Source organism: Sorex fumeus, unplaced genomic scaffold (genome assembly GCF_029834395.1).
Source record: "Sorex fumeus unplaced genomic scaffold, SorFum_2.1 ptg000037l, whole genome shotgun sequence".
NCBI classification, from domain to species: domain Eukaryota; kingdom Metazoa; phylum Chordata; class Mammalia; order Eulipotyphla; family Soricidae; genus Sorex; species Sorex fumeus.
The window spans coordinates 76,858,457-76,882,270 of NW_026606094.1; the positions used below are offsets into that span (position 1 = coordinate 76,858,457).

General features: G+C 39.2%; 1 protein-coding gene across 2 annotated transcripts in view; it reads left to right on the forward strand.

Annotated features, from left to right (window-relative positions):
• Nucleotides 1-23,814, forward strand: part of NPSR1 (neuropeptide S receptor 1) — a 239,043-nt gene that overhangs the window by 171,456 nt on the left and 43,773 nt on the right. Inside the window, exons 4-5 of one of the 2 annotated variants that reach the window (XM_056118230.1) lie at nt 3,120-3,213; nt 15,718-15,919. In XM_056118230.1, coding sequence (XP_055974205.1) covers nt 3,120-3,213; nt 15,718-15,919 — 296 coding nt within the window. The remainder of the gene's footprint in view (nt 1-3,119; nt 3,214-15,717; nt 15,920-23,814) is intronic. The other variant, XM_056118232.1, reaches the window with a different exon arrangement.

The following is a 23,814-nucleotide window of genomic DNA, read 5'->3' on the forward strand; positions in this document are numbered from 1 at the left end:
CTTGTTCATCGATTTGCTCTGGCAGGCACCAGTAACGTCTCCATTGTGAGACTTGTTACTGTTGTTGGCATATCAAATATGCCACGGGTAGCTTCCCAGGCTCTGCCGTGCGGACGGGATGCTGTCAGTAGCTGGCCGGGCTCTTTGAGAGAAAAGGAGGACTCGAACCCAGGTCAGCCACGTGCAAGGCAAACGCCCTACCTGCTGTGCTATCGCTCCAGCCCACATGAGGGAGGCTGATGGAAAGTTGGTGTGCAGATAAAAGACGGGGCAGGACTGTAACCATAGACTCAGAGGCCCTCCCGTTGATCATCGATTTGCTCGAGCGGGCCCAGTAACGTCTCCATTGGAGACTTTTGTTGTTACTGTGTTTGGCATATCGAATTCGTCAGGGGAGCTTGCCAGGCTCTGCCGTGCGGGCGGATGGAAGAGAAATGGCTATAAGAACATCAAGGAAAGATGGCAACTTCCTAAAACCAGAAGAGGCAATTGGACTTTTATTTTTCTAGTTTTTCATGGAATTGTAACACTGCTAACAAAATCTTTTGACATAGTGGACATAAACTTCTAATCTTCTAAATTATGGGAGAGAAAGTTCACTTATGTTTCAGTAAACCACAAAGTTTGTGGTAATCTGTTACAGGAGCCAACAGAAATGAATGCAAAATGTTTTCCTCCATTTTTATTTGTTCCTTTCATAATTTTAGTTTTTAGTTTTTTTTTAGTTTTAATATAACTTTATTAAAGTAAATTTTTAAAATACTTACAAAAATATCTAGCAACATTTTCTTCTTTAACTCTCTCCTCTTACCAGATTCCCCATATATTTTCCTGCCACACTTTACATTTACAATTGTTTTTTGTGGACATTCAGTGGTTTTCTGTTTAATTACTTTTCCTAGCTGTTATCATTCTATCCCTTCCTTCTTCTTAAATTCTAATTGTAAAAACAATTCTCAATCAGCAGAATTATTTTAGCTGGATAGACTTTCTTTAAATATTTTTTAACTGAATCACTGTGAGAAAGTTAAATCTTTCATGTTTGGGTTACAACCACACAATGATCAAACACCCATTACCAGTGCACATTCCCCTCCACCACTATCCCCAGTATACACCGCTTTCCCACCCTACCACTGCCTCCATGGCAGACAATTTCTAGATAGACTTTTTTTTTTTGCTTTTTTTGGTCACACCTGGCGATGCACAGGGGTCACTCCTGGCTCTGTACTCAGAACTTATCCCTGGCGGTGCTCAGGGGACCATATGGGATGCTGGGAATCGAACCTGGGTCAGCCGCATGCAAGGCAAATGCCCTACCTGCTGTTCTATCACTCCAGCCCCCCAGAAAGTCTTTAGGAAGACTTTCTTATATATCTACTAAAGTTATTCTGAGCCTTGTTTTAGAAATGATATTTATAAAAATTCTTGGACTATACATTTTCCTTCAAAACTACGAACATGCTTTTATGTTTTCCAGCAATTATTTCTCTGAAGAAAAGGCATCACAATTTGAGATTGATTTATTTGAGGTGAACTAAATTTTTTTTCACCATACCCATGTTTGAAGGCCTCAGAAATAGTGTGTTCTTTTTTATTATGTTTTAAGTTATATATCTTTGTATTAAAGTTGTTTTCTCCTCTGTGATTCTTTTTACTGAATCCACTCCTCCTGCTCCAGATTCTGAACTTGTGTTAGTTGCTTCTTTCAGCCCAGCTACAGATGACCCAGATTCTTGCCACCTTCTCGCCATGAAGTATCACCCCCTAGGGATTTGCCCTTGGGACTCTCTTTTTCAACCTTTTCTGGTGTTCTTTACCTCAGCTGTGTGTGTGTCAGCCTTAGGAAGTTTGAACTCACAGTTCAAATGTAGCAAAAGTTTTCTGACAATTGTGTGATTTTTTTTATTACTAAATTTAGTCATGATTTTTATCTCTGCACATTTGTCATATATTTAGCAAGCAGATAATGTCTCCTTGCACTCTTTAGGAAAGCCCTCAGTTTTATCAGTAACCAAGTCCCCCTCCCTGTGACACCTTTTGCAACATTTGAGTACGGGTGCATTTGGGGTAGTGTTAACAGGAAATAAATCATAGAAAACAGCAATGTATCTGATTGGTCGATTTTTATTTGTCAGGCAGGGCCAGGGAAAAACTAAAATGAGCAAATTCAGACAAAATTATTTTCAAAACCATGTGACTTGAACTAGTTTTAGAAGAAAGTTTTTTTAAGCATCATTAAACATCAGATTTTGGATTACTCTCAACTGACCCAAAGTTTATAAAGCAAATATAGGGTTTATCTATAAGGCTCAAAGTTATTGAAAATTTCCACCTTGATAATTCATGAAGAAATATTTCATTTATAGGATCTGGTATTGTAATTCAGTGGTAAAATAGATACAGATAACTTGCATGTCAGAAACCTGGATACAGTCTCCAACATTTCTGAGAGAGAAAGAGGGAGAGAGATTCCATTTTATTGAATTTTGAGCATCTGATTCACAGAATATATATTTAACTGTTCAACCACTATTTCCTTCTTTGCAGAATTATTAAAATAGAACAGGATAATTAATGGTTATGAGTAAGGTAAATAAATGATAGGGTGGAAAGAAGTAAAAAGAGACCCCAGCACTAACTCTCAAAGACAATTCTACTAGAGAAGTGGGTGGGGAAAGTGAGCTATAGTGGTGACAGCTTAGATGATGATAAATGACTCAAAATAATACATTAGTCCCCTGAAGCCAGAACCTTTCTATCATCTCTCAACAATTCAACTGAACTTTTGTTTCTAATTATCCTGGAATATCAATTGAGGCAGAGAAAATTAGTTTAGTTTTAAAAGTCAATTGCAAGCAAATGTACCATGCAAATGTCAAGAAGGACTGGTCCTAAAATGCAGAGTTTCCAAGAAGTCAAGTGAACCAGAGTTTCAGGCTTTTCCAGTTGTCACTGCAAGCAATTAAAATTTCAGAACCAAGGACAGCACCCTACTTCCTGCCTTGGAGAGACATCATCCCTTTGCCTAACTCCTAAATAACACTTTTCCTTCCATTAGGTAATTCTTTGACGCTGTTTCTGTGATGCAAATCACTGTCTTTCATTTCTATTTTCAGGTTGTGCTACTCTATGCCTCTACATATGTCCTAGTGTCTCTCAGCATAGACAGATACCATGCCATTGTCTACCCCATGAAGTTCCTGCAAGGAGGTAAGCTGGCTCAATCAAATGTTACTCCATTAGGAGTCATCCTTCGGTATGACTAGCGATGTTTTTAATAAATTTCTTTTAGTAAGTTTCTTCCTCTTCACTCTTATTCCGCATTACCTTTTCTAACTGTGGTTCCAATTTTCAAATATATATATATATGTATATGTATATATATATATTGTATATATATATATATATATATATATATATATATATATACAGAAAAGAAAACTTGGCTGCTTGGTAAAATTCCGATGTTCCTCAGGGATAGCCATAAAATAATATGGATTATGATGACCCACTTTGTGATCATTCACTTGAATTCTATGATCTCAAGCTTTCCCCTTTAGAGCAAGACTGATACAAATATTTAATCTCTAGGACTGAACAATCCTACTGCCTCTTGTTCATTTTGTAGAGAGTATTTTTTCTCCTCTTTACCACCAAAATGATAAAAATAATTCATAGGCATACTGGAAATTAAGACAAAAAGAAATCCGTAAAGGAGAAAGGGAAGTAAATAAGAAGGAATGGTGAGACCTCACAGACCAAGATCCAAAGATGATCAACAATGTGAAACATACTCAGTGCACTTCTTTAATGGAAAGTACAAATAACCAGAGAATGAAGTACTCTATGAAAGTGACAGGGTGATTCCTAATAATTATAGTATACTCACTGTCCTCCCCCATTAAAAACCAGTGCCATGAATAGATATCATTCCTTCTGCATAGTAGAAATGCCGAATTTTAAGATAGAGTTTCACCCTAGGAATAAGGAGCAACAGCACAGTGGTAGGGCGTTTGCCTTGCACACAGCCAATATGGCCAACCCGAGTTCGATTCTTCCGCCCCTCTCGGAGAGCCCGGCAAGCTACCGAGAGTATCTCGCCCGCACGGCAGAGCCTGGCAAGCTATCCATGATGTATTCAATATGCCAAACACAGTAACAAGTGTCACAATGGAGACGTTACTGGGCCCACTAGAGCAAATCCATGAACAATGGGAGGACCATTACCATGTTACCATTATCATAGATCATTGATATGTGCCCACACAGAACTAAACAGATGTCCATTGTCCTTCCACTAAGTCCCACCTTTCTTTTTATCCCGGAGACCAAATAAGAATTTATGGTTAAGTGACTCTCACTGTAGTCAAGTAGGACAAATCAAATAATCTACAAAATCAGGTAAAAACCTGATCAAATGAAGAATCAGATAAATTTTTACTACAAGTATTAGTGACAATCAAATATCATCAAAATGTAACAAAAGCTAAACTGAAGAAATATTTCAAACATCTATGTACCATTCTGTATAATGTACATCTATGGAAACTAAATTGATAGAATAAGATCTTTAAAGTATCATAATTATGATCTGATCTATCATAATTATCTAATGATACTAATTATAGGATCCCAATACTATAAAATATATCATATTGATAAATATATTTTAAACGCGGTTAAATTTCTATAAATTAATTATAAAATATAAAGTTTTGACAAAGATATTCTACTTCTTGGCATATTATCTGGAGAAACACCCACATGCATACATATTTATGTATGTATTATATAATGTGCACTGCTTAGAATAGCAGGAATTCAGTACTAACCTCAATACTTAATGGTTGAATAATAGTATACCATGAATATATAGTTCATAAAACTAATTCTTTATGTTAAATATATAAATCTTCATAGCAACACTTGGAGGAAGATCCTATTATTACCTATTTCTTATTGTCTGGGAAATTGCATCCGGAGAGCTAAAATAACTTTCCAATAGCCACATAACAAGTGAGCTTGGGAGCAGAAATTGAATCCACATTTGTAGGTCTGGCTCTGGTGCCCTCCATGACTACACATCCTAACTTTCAATTAGGAAGTGTCAGTGCCTTGAACAGTACTATGCATCAACATGAAAATATTTACAGTTCATATTTATTGTGATTAAAACAAAATGCACAATAGTTCATATAGTGCAATAGAGAAATGTTACTCCACCCATCCTAGATATTGTGTGCAGAGAGAGAATGATAAAATGCATGAAATAAGTAACACTTGCTTCCAAAGACCCTCACTAACTTGTTCTCATTTCTGGTAATGGGAATCAGATTAGTCACAGTGAGAACACGAATTCACAGGGAAGAAGGTAATTTCATACAAGGGACAAATCTCAGTGCTGGGTGAGGTGAAAGTAAGAATAATTTTTAATTAAAATTATTTAAAATAATATATTTTATGAAGATGTAAAATCAACAATCAGTTATCTGAGCACTTTTGCCCTCTGATTATTGTTGATACAGATCCAGGAAGGAAATGAGGTGAGAAGAAATGGGAAAAGTACTTTATAGTACATGCACTCAAAAATTGATATACACTTACTTAACTATTGACTTACATCAGTGTGCATATACATATACACTTAAACTTTTATATGAGGACGAACTTAAACTTTCTTACAAGATGATCATGCCATTTTTTCATCATTAAGTTTATGCAAGAAGGCAAGCTGGCTCAGTCAAATATTATTTTATTAGAAATCATCCTCTAGTATAGCAGTGTTGTGTGTAGAGATATTCTTTTAGCAAAATTATTCCTCCTCACTCTTATCCTCTACCACCTTTTCTATCCACGGTTCCCTAATAGAGCTTGATAGAGTTTGATAATAGAGTTTGATAAATGTTGGTTATCAAACTCTATTCACCACTTAAGTACCAATAACCCTCCACATTGGATACTCTCATACCGTGTTCCTGGTCCACCCTCCCTCTACTGATTTCAGTTTTACAGTCAGAATTCAAGAGTTTGTTTTGGTATCACTTTTCATTCCTCTGCTTTGACTCTTGACATTTTACATGTGAGTTAAATCATCCAATATTTTTCTTTCTGACTTATTTTCTCTAACATAATCCCTATAACTTCCATCCATGCTTTAGTAAATGGCAAGAATTAATCTGGTTTTAAATTAAGTTGTATTCTATTGTGTAAATATATATCTTGTCTTCTTTAGCTACATCTATTATTAGATACTAAGATTGTTTCCATATGTTGCCTGTTTTTATTAGTTCTGCAATGAATAGAGAGGTACATATGTATATTCAAACTAGTGATTTTATACTCTTTAGATGTATACCTGGTAGTTGAATTATTATTATTTTCGGTTTGGGGGTCATAGCCAATGGTTCTTAAAGCTTACTGTTGCCTCTGTGTTCAAGGATCTCTTGTGGTTCTTAAGGGTCCATAAGTAGTGCTGGTGACTGAATCCACATCAGCCGCTTATAAGGCAAGTCCTTGTCCATGATACCGTCTCTCATGTTCCCGCTATTATAAAATTTTGAGGAGCAATCTGTTTCCCACAGAATTAAATTCCCACCGAATTAGATTCTCACCAACAATAAAGAAGAGTTCTTTTTATTCAATAGTACTTACTGTTTGTGGTATTCTTTGATGTAGGTCATTCTCCATTATTTTATTTGAATTCCACTAAGATTTAGTTGTTATACTCATTAATAATTATTTTTAAGTGCCCATTGATCATCTGTGTTTCTTCTTTAAGAGAAATGTTTATTCACATAGTTTGTTCATTTTAGGATTAGGTTATTTGGTCATGTTGTTAAATTGGATAATTTATTCATCTTGGCTATTAACTCACTGTCAGATGTATGATGTGAAAATATTTTCTCCCACTCTGTATGATGCCTTTTGATTTTGGTAATAAATTCTGCTATGTCAACGTTTTTTAGTTAAACTGGAAATATAAGAACATATATCAACAGTATAAAGGCCATAAAGTAGCAAACCCACATACTCACTAGTGAAAAAACAAAAAGATCAGACACAAGGCAAGAATATCCAATCTCACCACTTGTTTAATTTGAAATCCTACGAGAGCCAGGTAAGAAAAGTAAATAAGAGGAATCCATTCCAAATAAAATTTTAAAAAGAAATAAAAATTCCATTGTTTATAGGTGACATAAAACTACAAAACTTCACTAAAATATTATTAACAATTAATTATTATGACAAATAGCAGGTTACAAAATCAATACACAAAAATTTGTTTCATTTCTTTTACAAGAATGTAGTAGTAAAATAAATCAAGAAATAATTCTGAAGAGAGGCCAAAACTGCCAAATGAAGGGGAGCTCTGAGAATCAGCTCCCTCAGAAAATGTGATGGAGAGAGAAGTTGGGTGCAGACCCAAGTTTGGATTTCTGTGAGACCTTCAGGGGAGTTGAAAGATGGTGGACCCTACTGGCTAAGGAGAGCAGATTGCAGTAGGGCCCTGGAGAAGCAAGTACATGGTGATGAAACCCTGTGGTGTAGAGTCAGAGAAGGGCTAGATGCAGGAGATGTGGAGGAGAGACCCAGGAAGGAGTTACTGTGGCTGGCTTTCTTATCTCTGACAGCAGGACTGGAAAAGTGGAACTGCTGCCATCTGGAGAGGATGCCCTCCATTCTCCAGTCAGAGCATCAACTAGGAGGCCAGTACTCAGAATCTGGTGTACACATTTGCACACAGTTAAAACTGTCTCAGGAAGGAGAAATAGTACAGGGAATAGGGTGCTTGCTTTGCACACCACCAGCACCATTTGATCCCTACCACTGTATATGCTACCACAAGTTAGCAGGAGTGATCTCTGAGCACAGAACCACGAGTGATCCCTGAGCACAAAGCCAGGAATAAGACCTGAACATAAAGCAATTGTGAATCCTGAGCATCAATCCTGAGCATTCCTGGATGTAACCCAGAAATAAAAGCAAAAACAAAACAAATACTCAAACTTCTGTCTTACCTGGCTCAATGCATCGAATCCTCCACTGCACAACCTGACCTGCAGTGCAGCCCCTAGCACCTCACTAATTTCACAGTTCATAGTCAACTATTATATTCAAACTCAACCTAGTTGAGTTTGCCTGGTAAGTGGGACTGTGGCCCAAATACAGTGGCTCACCTAGCAGGGTTTACAGGAGACCAGCCAAGACCAGCTAGGCAACCAGGTTTGCTGTCACAATGTCAACCCTGCTAACTTGATAAAGACTTAAATACCAACAAAAGAGATTTGCAACTAGATCCAAGGAATACAGAGAGCAGACACCAGTCTAGTCGACCCTGATGAGAGAGAACTACAGTATCTATCTGTCACTCTGATCTATACAAAATCTGAGCTTTTATACCTGCAAGACTTTCTAATCATAATTTCAGTCACCTCAGGTTTAAGGAATGTTAGCTCATAGCCACCTATGAACACACACAAGTCTGAATTCTCTGGCAGCTGCTGCCCCCCCATTCAGGTCCTTCAAAGCTGATAGAATGACTCCATTGACTGTGGAAAAAACTGGCAGAAAGGCAGTTCAACAGATACTTTCAAACCCAACACAGACATTTCACGTGCAGGTAGGAATTGTGATCCCACCCAATCATTGTTAAGGCCTATTTAAATGGCATATGGGGTGATGCATGAATCAGGTTATATGTGAATGGGGTCATGTATGAATTACTCATACATGAACGATTCTAGTAATAGCTAAAATCTATCTTTAACTTAGTGCCATGGTTCTATAATCTTAATTCTATAATTTTAACAGTATTACCCAAAGACAGAAACTTCAGTTCTTCTATCACAACCTAGAATTGACAAACATAAATCACCCAGGAGCTATTAAGATCAATTTGCTGAACCACGGTGACCAGTTGCTGACCAGGCTGACTGGACTGTGACACAAAATAGAAAGTCAAAGAAATAGAAAGCTACTCTGTGATGATGGGCTGAATTTATTAACATTATTAAAATAATCATCTTATCCAAAGCAGCACAAATATTAAGAGCAAACCCTGACAAAACTTCAAGGACCTTCGTTAAGGGAATAGAACAGCTTTACTGAAAGTTTTATGAAAGCACAAAAGACCCTAAATGGTAAATTATTTTCTAACAAATAAGGAAAAAATGGATGAATTATGATTCCCAAATTCAAACTAGATTACAAAGTGATAGTAACCAAAATAATATTGCATTGAGTCCAAATTAATACGCAGAACAAGGGACTAGAATTTAGAATCTATCAGTTAAACACATGTACAGTTAATATATGATAAAGAGTACAGAGTTATGATGAATAAGATGCAATCACTTCAGCAACAAATGGTGGTGGTAAACATAGCTACACCTAGATGAATGAAACTAGATACAAGTTGACCCTATAGCTACCAAAAATATTCAAAATAAATAAGATATGGGGCAGGAGAAATAGTACAGTGAATAATGCACTTGGCTTGTGCATGGTTGACCTAGATTCAACCTCCAGCACTCTATATAGTTCCCCAAGTCCACCAGGAGTGAGTTCTCAGTTCAGAACCTAGAGTAAGTCCTGAGCTCATCAGATTTTGAAAAAGATGAAACACCCAGCTGTAATACATGAAAGCATTAAATGTATAATACAAAGCTTAGGGTATATAATATACCCTGCACAGATCTTAAAGATGTTTCAGGTCTAGACTTAAATGAAAAGGTAGCAATATATGAAATAAATCAGATTATATCCAAGTACTTTTAGATGGAGTAACAATGGTAATGGGAAATATGTATAGGAAAATGTTTGAACTGCTGCCTAGGACATTTACTGGAGGTAGAACCTTTGGTATCCTTAAGCAGAGGGATGCATGGGGAGTTAACATTTTTCTCCATTTTCATTAGTTAGAAAAGTCAGCTATTTTGCCTATGGGAAATATGGCTGACTCTAAGATCACTTCAGTATTATAAATGGCATCCTAAATTATAGGAAAGGCAGCAATGAATATTATAGCATTCTCTTAAAAATGTAGAACAATTTATTTTCTCACTATAACATTAATACAAGCTCAATGTAATGAACTTGGAAAATGATAGACTAAACTTTGGGTAAAGATGAGAGCATGCAAATAGATGTAAGTCCCTTCTTCTGTTCAATACCAAACGAAGTAATCAGAAAACCAAACTGTGTTGGGAGCAAAACTCTTTCCCTTACTATTGGAATCAACCTACCACCCTCAACAATTTCATGCAACATTCCCTCCTGCTTCTACCTCCTGAGGTTCTAAATTTCTCTGATATCTCCTTAAGAGGTGTACCTCAGTCTTTCTCCTTTGGACTTTATTGCCTGTAGATAATGCAGACATATTCCTACCTCCAAGGACTCCTTCCAAACTATTCCTCTCCATTAGGGCTGGAGCAATAGCACAGTGGGTAGGGCATTTGCCTTGCATGCGGCCAACACGGCCAACCCAAGTTTGATTCCTCTGCCCCTCTTGGAGAACCCAGCAAACTACTGAGAGTATTTCGCCCACATGGCAAAGCCTGGAAGCTACCTGTGATGCATTCGATATGCCAAACACAGTAACAAGTCTCGCAATGTTACTGGGCCCGCTCGAGCAAATCAATGAACAATGGGAGGACAACGACAGTGACAGTGACAGTGCACATATATGCTACCTCTATTCCTTTGACAATCCAGCGATTGGACCAGGATAAACTCTGAGATGCTCTTTGTTTATTTCATTATTATTATTACAAATAAAAATTTTGTTTTTTAAGATTTATTTTAATATAGAAAAAGCCACAATATTGATAAAATCCTAGAATTAAAATTGATTAGATAACAAAACTGCAATATTAAAATCAATAGATATTGAAAATCATTTTAGGGGGTATAGTGCCACCAGCAGGTCAGTCTGTACCTGTGAGGCGAGTGCATCAGCAGCCTGATGGCACCATCAGGCTTTCAGATACCCCAAAATTGCTGCTGTGCCTTTGGCCAAACCCCAAAAACCTGGGAAAAAGTTTACCAAGAAAGTAAATGGCCAAAAGTTAGGTATATGGGAGACACACCCACAAACCATCTCCGGCTCAGCTATATAATTGGAAGCATGGCCTCTCTGGTTCCTGATCAAACTGCTTAACGGTCATGATCCCAGAGACTGAGAAATGAATCTCGGAACCCAAAGGCTTTTGGCAGAAATGCATCCTGTTTCTGCAGTAGGTTACTGGCGCTGGGTCACACCAGCTGGAAATAGGTTTCGTGCCTTGGCCTGTTCCTCCTGGCAGCCCAGTGACCGCCATCCTCCAGAAGCCACTGTACAGTCAGGTTTGGGCCTGCAGTATGAGACATGTGCGGCCTCACTTGATGAGGGTGGAACCGGCCCTTTACTCCCCATCCCAACGAGACCACGAGTTGCTGCCTACAAACGGCCTCTCTGGATCTTGATCAAGCTGATTAATGTCCATGATCCCAGAGATTCAGAAACAAATCTCGAAACCCAGCGACTTTTGGCAGAAATGTATCTGGACCACATACAAGGTGTCCGCCACCTCAGAGCTTATAGGAAAGCCAGGTATGAGCTGGCGGTGATGGGGCAACTGCAGTCTCATGGGAAGGGGGACGGTACCGGCTCATCCTTCACACCCTTACTGAGGTCACGAGTTGCCCCCCGCAAGTAGCTCTCTGGAATGGGCATGGCTCCAGAGGCAAAAGGACTTAATCCAGAGCCTGGCAGCTTGCAGCAGAAAAGTGAATGGACCATGCGTTAAACTACAGCACCATGACTCCCCCGGAGGGAAAGGGTGTTGCTCCCTTCCACCTCCCCCCGCCAGCGGCAAGGTGGTCACTGCCTCAGAGCTTATTGAAAAGCCAAGTATGAACCGGCAGTGATGGGGCAACTGCAGTCTCATGGGAAGGGGGCAGTACCGGCTTGTCCTTCACGCCCTACCAAGGTCACGAGTTGCCCCCCACGAGTGGCTCTCTGGCACAGCCATAACAATAGATGCACAGAAAGCAATCTCGTAATTATCTGGCTCTTTGCAGAAATCCAAAATCATTATATGATTTTCATAACCAGCTATAGAAAACAAAGTATTTCACAATGCCTTTTCAGCAATTCTGATTGTTGCGGGGGGGGGGGGGGCGGAATTCTAAACAATAATGGCGCATCCTTTGTCAAAATAATGAATGTAATCAATGTAGAGAAAAGTTAAGTAGAAATCATCTGCCTCACAGGCATTTGGAGGGGTGGGAGGGGGTGTATATTGAGTTACTTGGTGGTGAAAAATGAGTACTGGTGAAAGGAAAGGTGTTTGATCATTGTATGACCGAGACTTAAACCTGAAAGCTTTGTAACTTTTCCCACAGTGATTCAATAAATAAATATAAGAAGAAAAAAATAAAATTATAAAAAAAAATTAAGGTGGATTTCATGCCCAATTCAATCAGCTAATCAGTGGCTGAATAAATAGCAGTACTCCTACAAAAAAAAAAGAAAAGAAAAGAATTTTATGTGAAAATTATACCTGATGACAGGGTTATTAAGTCCTTGCCTTAGAATTTATTAAGGTATTTGTTGCTTTAGAAGGTGTTGCACAGCCACATATATGACTGTGCAGTCCAGGGAATTATGGTCTGGTCCAAAGAGTTGACATGGCAGCACCTATAGAAGATTGGCCTGGCTGCAGGGGCTTTCAGAACTCTGGGGGTTAGGAGGAGGCTACCCACACAGACTCTGAAAAAAAAAACCCTGAGATCTCAGCCTCTTCACCAGGTACCTGAAGTTATTTGGAGATTGTCAATTGAGGCCTTGGTACATCTGGAGTGTGGGGTGTGAGTGCTGCTGTCTTACAGAGCTTTGGCTGGGCAGGTGTTCAGTCTGCCCATCTCCTATGGGTGCTCCAGAGTTTTCGGCTTCTGGGACCTGAATTCCATAAAGTTTAGCTGCAATGATCTTTTCTACCCAACCATATGGCGACTCCTCACCCAGTGGAGATATTAAAGATTCTCAGTGTCCTATCCTTCACTATCCTCATCCCACAGTGAATTCCACTTAAACAAACCATCCAATGCTATAACCTCTTGAGTCCTATAGCCAGAAATGTGATGATCCGGGATTCCAAGACCAGCCCTCACACACATATAGTTCATACCATTTGTATTGGAGATTGGGAGAATCTGAAACAGTGACTAGTTCACACCTGAAAAAGTGAAGGACAGGAAATAAGCTAGTGTCTTGTAGCATTCATCTAAGGAGCTGCTTTGCTTAGAGTCATGTTTAAAAAACAGAGATTCTGCCCCAAAGGAGAGAGAGTACAAAAGGGAATGCCTTGCCACAAAGGCAGGATGGGATGGGGGGATGGGGGTTGGGTGGGATACTGGGATCAGTGGTGATGGAGAATGGGCGCTGGTTCAGGGATGGGTGTTCAATCATTGTATAACTGAAACCCAGGCACAAAAATTTGTAAGTCAACAACTGTACCTCACAGTATTCCACTAATAAAAATAAGCAAACAAACAAAGAAAACAACTATTGATTCTGTCCCAGACATTCCTGTCAAAGCAAGTGAGAGTGCAGTAGGAGAAAGCAGAGGTTAACTGGAGGAAGAGGGGCAGGTGACCAATAGAAACAGCTTCAGCCAGGAGGAAGCCACAATGCTGCTTTTAAAGGACCAGAAACACTGTTAAAGGACCATCTTTAAACTCAACTAGGCATGGAAACCACAAAGTCATCTAGTGGCAGTAGAACCAATTAGGGCTTTATCTATACCCTTTCCCCTTCTTCTTCCTTGCCTATTAACTTAGAGAAGTCCCAAATAGAAACACTAAAAATAGCAAGCAAAAGGGTGGAGAGATTGTGTTGTGGGTAGGGCACTTTTCTTGCTGCAGCTGACAAGGGTTTGATCCCCGGAAGCCCATATGGTCCTCAGAAGCTGCCAGAAGTAATTTCTGAGTCCAAAGCCAGGAGTAACCTCTGAGAACTGCGAGAACTGCCTGGTGTGACCCCCTGAAAAACAAAAAGTTCCCCAAAAACAGTGAGTCAGAGGACTGATCTCTCCTTTCAGATTCTAAGACCTAACCTAATATAAGCTCACTTCCACAAGAAAGGTTGGGATTCCTTTTAAAGGTGGGGGATGTGAGTTCCCCAGCAGTGTTCAGGAGACATTCCCCTTGCTGTGTGATTCTCGCCCAACCAGGCCAACTGTTCAATGGAAGACCTGAGATGTGGATCTTGGGCATGTGGTGCCAGAGATTACCCAGGTGGGACCATCCTAGAAGTGCTGAAGGCCTCAAGGGTTGCATGTGGTGATGTTCAGGAGATCACATAGTGCCAGGGATCGAATAGGAGTGGTCAAGGCAAGTACCTTAACCCCTGTCCTATCTCTTTGGCTCTGCCAACAGGATTTTTCAGCCACCTATATATTGTGCCAGACATTAAGGTACTTCCCTGCATTTTCAAAAGGAGCAGAACCACCACCTTAATTGATCACTACTTATATATAAAGATAAAATGGAAAAACAAAAAAATTATTATAATAATTTCTCCTTCAAGTCTTCTTAGTGATGCAGTAATATGTTTACTAAATCTCTCTATTATCTCTTCCTTGTGCATACAACTCTGTAAAAAATAGAACCCCAGATACAATTATCCAAAATACTTGAGATTCAAGATTCTAATAGAATCTTGAAAAAGAATTCGCTTCTTACAGAATTTTTCTTATTTTTACAGTTCCTTAATATAAACTATACTGTTGCCATTTGATACTACACTCTACGCCTCACCCAAAGATGCATATGTTTGCTTTACAAATTGAAATTAGGGGAATGAGGAGTGATCTCCTGTCTCCCAAAATAGAGACCACCAGCACTTATCAGCAAAGGTAACAAAGCTAGACTATGATTGAGCTTCAATAAGAAAGCTGTTTATATAACAGAAATCATTCTATTACAACTGCTGGTTTTTAAAAGCACCAATTTTATTATCTTTCTACAGTCTCATCATGACCTGTTAGTCCACAGAATTTTTTTCAATCCTACTTTTGTGAAGAACTAAAGTTTAAACTTGTCCTCAATAATATTTGTCCTCAATAATATTATATTTCAAATATCTCAAATCTTTCAAGGCCACGGCTACCAGGCCTTGGTGTTTGGTTTGAATGAACCTCTTCTCTGAAACCATGCCAGTATTCTTTCTCTGTCCTATAATCCCTCCTCACTATTTCAGACAAAATAACATTCTTTCATATTTAGATAACAGCATTCAAACACTGTCACTATGCTTCAAATAAATAGATACAATAGAAGGATACAAAATAGACAAAAGCATATTCCTCTGCATTTGAGGATGGGAAGGTAAAGTATTTTCATGTAAGTATATCAAAATATAAATGGAAATAAACTGTTTCATAATACCACGGAAATAGATACATTAGCTTTGCAAGTCAGGTGAGTAAATCACAAAATAAGAAAAACATAGAAAATGGGAACATTTTTCTATGCTCTGGAAGTTACTATGCTCTGAGCAAACACTGTTTCCAACCCTACATTAGTATTATGCAGGCTTTGCCAGTCTCACTGACACCTGAAAATAGAGATAATTCTGAGAGGTCCTGAGTTCAATTCCCACTGGGATCCTTTTCTACACTGGACACCAAGAATGTTTCCAGATACCCAGTTATTCCTCTTTCCTTTGAGCAGAAAAGCAAGCCAAGGTCCTTATCATGATTGCCTGGAGCCTCTCATTCCTGTTCTCCATTCCCACTCTGATCATATTTGGAAAAAGAAAGCTCTCCAATGGTGAAGTGCAGTGCTGGGCCCTGTGGCCTGATGACTCCTACTGGACGCCATACATGACCATCGTTGCTTTCCTTGTGTACTTCATTCCCCTGACAATCATCAGGTAAGAGGCCATCAGTTCAGACCCTCAGAGGGTCTTTTTTATTTACCAACTCTCTCTCCATCCCTACAGATCACCTGTTGGTCCTAATGTCCTGTGAGGAGCCACGCAGGCCACCAGAGTTTTTTTGAAACCTCAATATACTAAGATTGACTCCTCTAAAGTGGAGTAAGGAATGGGACATGATATTTACTGAATGTGTATATCAGGACAGGATTGGGAGAACAGAAAATGGACACACAGTACCAGTGGGTGAGCTGCCTCAGCAAGTAAACCAAACAATGGTATCTTTGTCCTGTAGTCATGATAGCCAAATATGGCCTTTCTGCATATCAAACCCACAAACTTTACTTGGTAGCAAGATGACCTCTAAAAGAGGGGCCCTCTGCACATGCATGAGAGTGTTGAATTTTAAGTGTGTGTGTGTGTGTGTGTGTGTGTGTGTAGACTATACATACTGATTCTGCATCTTTTCAGTATTCTCACGTTTACCGTGATGAGTCACATGATATGTGTTAGGTGTAAGACATTCTTTGATTTGTTTTGATAGTATAAGTAATTCTGCAAAAAAAAAGTCTTTGTACTTAACATTGTTCATAAGTAACTGATTATTTTCTCAGAACTCTTTTTAGAATTTGTAGATCTAGCATGATGCTCATTTTAAGAATCCTATGTATTTGCAAGTGTTATTCTAGAAAGGCATACTTTAGAAAATAAGAACTTTATTTTTTTCAGGACTGAAGAGATAATACAGAGAGTAGGGCTCTTGCCTTGCACATGGCCAACACAGGTTGAATCCCTGGAACCCTATATGGTCTCCAGAGTCTTGTCAAGAACAATCCCTGAGCTGAGCCAAGAGAAGCCACGAGCAGTGCTGAATTGTGACCAAAACATAAAGAACAAAAAAAGTGCTTTGATTATTCCTTGAAACGTGGCACCATTTTTAAATAATGCTTTACCAATCAGAGAGATTAAAAGTGATCAGTTTTTCAAACTTAGTCTTATACTAAGTTCTTCCCTGATTGAGGAGTTTCAATCTCTTCCTTCTTGAAATAAACTTTTCTGGTTCAGTGTTTCAATATGTGCAGCTTTGATTAAATGGTTTGATATTTTTTCAAGTGTTTTCTAAGAGTATAGGAATTACTTATTTGTGTTCTTTGTCCATTTGATATAAAATATTAAAATATCAGAAATGTTATATATCACACAATCCAGTCCCTGGGTTTATTTGTTGTAATTTAAATATCATGTTTATGACAGTATAGGTGCAGCTGCACACACAGAGCTGAGGGGCAGTAGTACCCATTACCAAAGTGCCCATTACCTTCCACCAATATCCCAATTACCTCTAACTGCCTCTTCATTCCCCTAGACCCACAATTCAGCCTGAAAAAAAAAATCTTAATTTTATAATCCAAGACCAAGGATTTCTCATTGTTTGTCAATTCCCTTCTTTACTTTCTCTATGCCACAAATGAGAATCTAGCATTTGTCCTTTCTCTATTTTGTTCACTTAATTTGTTGCTCTCCATTTCTATCTAACTTGCAGTGGGCTGTAAGATTCCATTTTGTTGCTACATAGTATCCTGTGCCACAGTTTTTTTATCCACTCATTTGTCACAGACATTTGATTTGTTTCCATATCCTGGAAACTAAGTGCTTCGATAATGAACATAGATATGCATTTATTTTTTTCAAATTAACATTGTTGTGTTTTTAGGGGTAGATGCCAAGAAGTATAACTGCTGGACCATACGAAATTTCTTTTATTACCTTTTAGTAGAAATCTTCATACTGTTTTCCAGAGAGGTTGAACTAGATGACATCCCCGCCAATAGAGAACAAGTGTTTCTTTTTTACTACAATCCCTACAGCATTGAATACTTCCAGTCTTTCTGATGTATTCCATTCTCACTGATGTTAGATAATATCTCACTGTTATTTTGATTTTTCAATTCCCTGATAACAAATAGCACTTTATTATATGCCTACTAGCCACCAAAGTTTCATTTCAGTACATGTGTGTTAATCTACTTTCCCTATATTTTGATGGGGCTGATTGGTTTTTGTTGTTGTTGAGCTTTGTGCATAATTTATTAATTTATTTATTAATGCATTAATCTTGGATATTAGCTCTTCAACTGACTATTGAGTGCAAATATTTTATCACATTTGGTAGGTGTCTTAATTTTGGCCCTTTTTCTTTTACCAGGTAAAAGTGTTTTAATTTGATGGAGTTAAATTTATTTGCCTGTGTTTGTTTTATTATCTTTATCAATGGAGTGAAAATATTTAAAACACCTCTGAAGTCCATATTCTAGAAAGTTCTGCCTATGTTTTTAGCCACTTGTTTTGTGGATTCCAGTGAAGGTCTTTAATCCTCTTGAATTAACTTAGGCATGGTGTGAGCTATAAACTACTTTTATTATTCCCCTCTCTCTTTTTTTTTTTTTTGCATGACTATAGTGTTTTACTGGAACCATTTGTTGAAGATAGTTCCCTTGCCCCATTTCATGCACCCAAGTCATACATTTCATGAACTCCTTCTCATTCACCCAAAGAAATATTTGTTAATTTCTTCTCCTCATTTGTCACACATTAACTGGCCTTAGTATTGAGGGTTTATCTTAGGACTCTTAATACTATATTGCTAATGTGAAAAACCTATCCTTTGTCCAGTACCACATAGTTTTGGTTACTATAGCTTTACAGTGCACTTTAAAGTCATGTGATGCTTTTTTTAGGCCAATACAATTTACAAAATTGTTTATGAGTTTGAACATATAATGCTCCAAAATAATTCCACTCCAGTGTCATCTTTGTGTTTATCATGACAGTTTACTTGTTTCCCCTGTAAGCAACAAAGGGTTGAATTTGTTTCCTGATTCATCCAGTTACACCATACCTTTGGGGAAAAATACAGCCCATAGTCCATTAATATTTAGAGAAATGATTGGTATAAATTTGTTGTCATTTTTCTGAGTACTTTGGTCATTTTTGCCATTAAACATTTTGTTTGTTTATAAGAATCCATTAAGTTGTCTGTACAGTTGCTTTAGATGCAACAACTGCCTTCATCAGCTTTTGTCTGAGATTGTTTATATCACACTGTCAAATCTGATTGATAACTTCAGGGTAGAGAATTAATGGTTGTGAGCTTTTTTTTATTTAGTCCTTTGGCTACTCATTTCATTTCTTGTTTGTAGAGTTTCATTTGTGAAATCTGATGAGTTTTATGTATTTTCTTTTGTAGCAGAACTGAGACTTCTCTTGCCATTTTAGGAATAATCTCTAACTTTTGTTTTGCCATTTAATAAGATTGTATCTTGATATTGTTATCTTTGAGTGGGAACAATACCCTCATTTCTTGCTACTTTGGGGCTAGTGACAGGAAAAACTCTTTAAATCCCATCTTGATTTTATTACTTTCCAAGACCTCATTGCAATCTTTGTCTATCTGTCTGTTTCAGCAACTTACTACAAAAAGAGGGGTTGAATATGGGGCTTAGAATACAGGGTAGGTGGGCGGTCAGGGAGTTTGTTCTGACTGGAAAGTAGAGCTCAACCCAATAATTTTTCTAAGCATAGACTTACAGTCAGAAGAAGCTAGAGGGCTTGCCCTCCTAAAAGTTCAAATTAGACAGGAGCAAGATGGTGCCACCATGCCCTGCAGCCTTGCTGAGATTGGACAATCTTGTCCTTTCTGTTAAGCAAACAATTCACATCTACATTTTATTTCAACTTATTGCCCTCCTCTTTCCCAATTTGATCTTAGGAAAAGATGCTGAGGAAAGGTAAAGGCCCTTAAGGCAACTAGTTACAGGCAAGTCACAGCAACATGGAAAGGACACATAGATGATGGGACAGGCCAGTGGCAGTGGTCAGAGAGCATTTTTGTAGGGTTTGACTTGACCCTTCCACTTCAGTGCCAGTGCATGTCTTTTCTTTTCTCCTGACTGAACTCCTATCAATTCATGCAATCAGTCAAAATTCCTCTTAGCAAGACAGGTACTGCATATGAACCACAGGGCTCATGACATGTTGTCTGGCTACATCTGCCTTGCTGGTCTTTTCACTGTCTAAACTTCCACCCCATTAATTTAAGCTGTTTCCTCTCACCAGGACTTCTCAAACTTGCCTGGAGTCCTACTTGTATTTTTTTGTAATGTCCTTGATAAAAGCAAAGTATAATTTGATGATTGAGGAAATTATTTCAGAAGTGGCTTTGCTCGCCCTTCATCAAATTAAGGTCTCCTTAAATTCAGTTTCTTGATTCTGGCTGTGGCTAGACCAGGACAATTCAGAGTCACCTTGCTGACTTTGAACTGTTAGGAAGCATTTCCTTAGCTGCTCTGTCATTATTTCTATTCTGCAGTCAGGCGCTGGGTAAAGACAATGGGGCCTGGGACATCTTCCATCTCTCTGGCTTCTCCTCTTCCTAGAACAAAGACCAGGCCCAGGGGAGATTTGGTGATGAATTTGTTTCCCAACTAGCTCCTGGATGAGATGCTCCTCTCCCCATCTCTCAGAGTTTAGTTTCTATTTTATTTTGTATCTTTCTTTCTTAACCAGTCTTTGCCTCCTAAAACTTGACTTGGTTGCTTGTGACTATTTTAAATAAGGACAAAAATTTAATTTTGTCATTCTTATCCCTTAAGAGAAGGGCAAACATGTATTTATTGTTTTGTTGGGTTGGTTTTGAGGGCCATGTCTTGCAGTGTTCAAGGACTACTTCCAGCTTGGTGAATTCTGGAGAATCATGGGTGATGGGGAACGAAACCAAGAATGTGGTGTGCAAAACCTGCACTCAGTCCTTTGAGCTATCTCACAAATCCCAATAAAGATAAACTTTTGCTTTCAAACTTATGTAAACAGTTTTTAATTCTAATAAGGTGGTCACTCAATTAACCATGCTACATTCTTCATTGTTCCTCAAACCTGCTGTGTAATATATCATATACATTTTGCCAAATTGATAGACTGAGTGAGAGTGGAAGTGTGGAGCACAAGGTGAACTAGTTAATCCAAGTCTCACCAACTGAAAAGGGTATCTACTCAAAGCAGATAATGAAATGGCTGCACACAGCAGCAGATAAAAGGAAGGCCCCAGCTAGATGATGCTCTCTCTGCCCTACACCTACACCCAGACAGATGGCAGGAGAGTGAAAGGGTCTCACCTATGCACACATAGCCATGATCATGGAAAGCCAAAATGACAAGGAGCTTCTGGAGTACTGTCCCACAGAGGCCCAGTGACAGGTAAAGAGTATTAAAAGTCCAGCAGGGGGATATAGGTGAGAGGATTCCAGCTGCAGATTTCAGACTAAGAAAACAAACACGGAGTAGAGAATAGCATAGGGACAAGACCAGGCCATCAAACACTGGAGGTGACCACTTGGAGAGGAACATGACTGAAGGCATCATGCACTGGAAGGAATTGAGAGACCAGATGAATAAGATCATGCCTGAGGAACCCAGACCCATTTTGTTGAACTGTATAATAAATTTTAACTTCTTGAGCATCTGAGTTTTGTATGAAAATCTTTCATACATAGAACCCATGAGCACAGGAATAAATCCACTTTCACATGAACAGACTGTTGCTCATGACTGATGTGAAGTGGCGGCAGCCTCGAGAAGGGAGTCTGCTGCTTCCCTTCCGACAGACCTCAATCACTCAGGAAGTGACTGGCCAAGTCTAGGATTGATGAAAGTCTGCTCTGAGCTCCTGCACAGTACGCACCTCACGTCTCACCCTCTCACCCACGAGGCAGCAGTCAAGCTGTGCCAGAAGCCCACTTGTTCTGCACAATGTGAGAAATGACACTGTCCCCTGATTTCTCAGGAATCCATGAAGTTGGGCTGGAGAATGGACTTGCTTTATGAAGGAAAGTAAAGTGAGTCCAAAGTCTTATCTTGGCTTTTTGGGTCACAGAAATGAATTTCCATCACAGAATATAATTTCAAGAGGAGATGTGTCATGAAGTGGACAATTTTATTTAGAGATTGTATCACTCACTGTATCACTGTCATCCCATTATTCATCAATTTGCTCGAGTGAGCACCAGTAATGTCTGCATTCGTCCTAGCCCTGAGATTTCATCAGCCTCTCCTTACTTATCCCTCCCAACGGTGCAGCATTGGAGGCCCTTTCAGAGTCAGGGGAACATGACACATCACTATTATTGTTTTTGGCATATTAAATATACCACGGGTAGCTTGCCAGGCTCTGCCATGCGAGCAGGATACTCTCTGTAGCTTGCCAGGTTCTCTAAGAAGGAGAACTAGACTATAAAAGATCTTCAGCTGCTGGGGCTCTGCTTAGACCAGGCAGGGAAACTCAACCCGCCCCCTTGGAGGGCCCCCAGTGAAGACAGCCTGGCATGCAAGCAGTAGACTCTCTGTTGCTCTTTTTTTTTATAGTCTCTGGATCTTGCTATTGATGGGATTTTATGGCACTGGTGGCAGTTTGTTGGTGTAACTGCCTAGCTACTGAGAAATGGGGGTTCTGGGTGGAGGAGGCCCAGCCCTGATCCGAGCAGGCTTGGCGATCTCAGCCCTGGGACCTGCACACCTGGGTTCCTCTGCCAGTTCCTTCATGTGTGAGTCTCATCCTAGCTTGTGGAGAGTGACTTTGAGCATGGCTGTGGCTGGGTTCTGGAGATCTCCGGCTGCCAGGAGTCTGCTCAGAGTGGGGATCATGAGGAAGAAAAGAGAAAGCTGAGAGTACACATCTCAGGTGAGGATGTGGGTCCCCCATTCCCCACCCCCAGAATAGGGAAGCATGCCCTTGCTTTTGTAAAGTTGGTTTTATAGTTTTTCTCTCAAACTGCCCTCCATGGGACTTCCATCTAGATAGGAGTCTGTTACGATGGTCTTGTCAAAGAGAAGAGTTTAAAACTTTTGGTGACCATTATCAAATCCTTATTGCAACCCTTTGTTCCTTCTGGAACTTCTCCTGTAATGGTGTCTGAGTCTTATCAGACCTCTGTTTCTGTGTCCACAAAGTGGGTCCAGAAATAATGCTTTAGCTGCTTTTCTTTTTTTGAATTATCATAAGATGCAGTTATAAAGTTTTTGTGATCAGGTTTCAGTCATACAATGTTCCAACACCCATCCCTCCACCAATGTACATGTCCACATTTCTACTATCAATATCCCCTGTATCTCCCCTGCCACCTTGCTCCCCAGTCTGCCACTTTTCCACCTTTCTTCACTCTCTCTCTCTTTCTCTTTCTCTCTCTCTCTCTCTCTCTCTCTCTCTCTCTCTCTCTCTCTCTCTCTCTCTCTCTTTCTCCTCTCTCTCCTTTTTTCTCTCTCTCCCTCTCTCCCTCCCTGACCCCCTCTTTTGGGTATTATAGTTTGCAATACAGATACTGAGAAGCCCTCATGTTTGGTCCTTTACCCACTTTCAGCACACATCTCCCATCCGCAGTAATCGCTTTCCCACCATTGTCATAATGGTCCCTTCTTTATCGCAGCTGCCCTCTCCCCCAGCCCTTGAACAGGCTTCCAATCATGAACCATTTGACCTTGGCTGTTAGTCTCATATTACGCTTTTTTTTTATATCCCACAAATGAGTGCAGTCATTCTGTGTCTGTCCTTCACCTTCTGACTTATTTCACTCAGCATAATACTCTCCATGTCCATTCATTTATAAGTGAATTTCATGACTTCATTTTTTTCTAACATCTGTATAATATTCCATTGTGCAGATGAACCATAGTTTCTTTAACCAGTCATCTGTTCTTGGGCACTCAGGTTGTTTCCAGATTGTTAACAGTGCTGCAATGAACATACAAGTACAGATGTCGTTTCTGTTGTGTACTTTTGCATCCCAGGAGTATATTCTCAGAAGTGGTATCCCAGGGTCATATGGAAGCTCAATTTCTAGTTT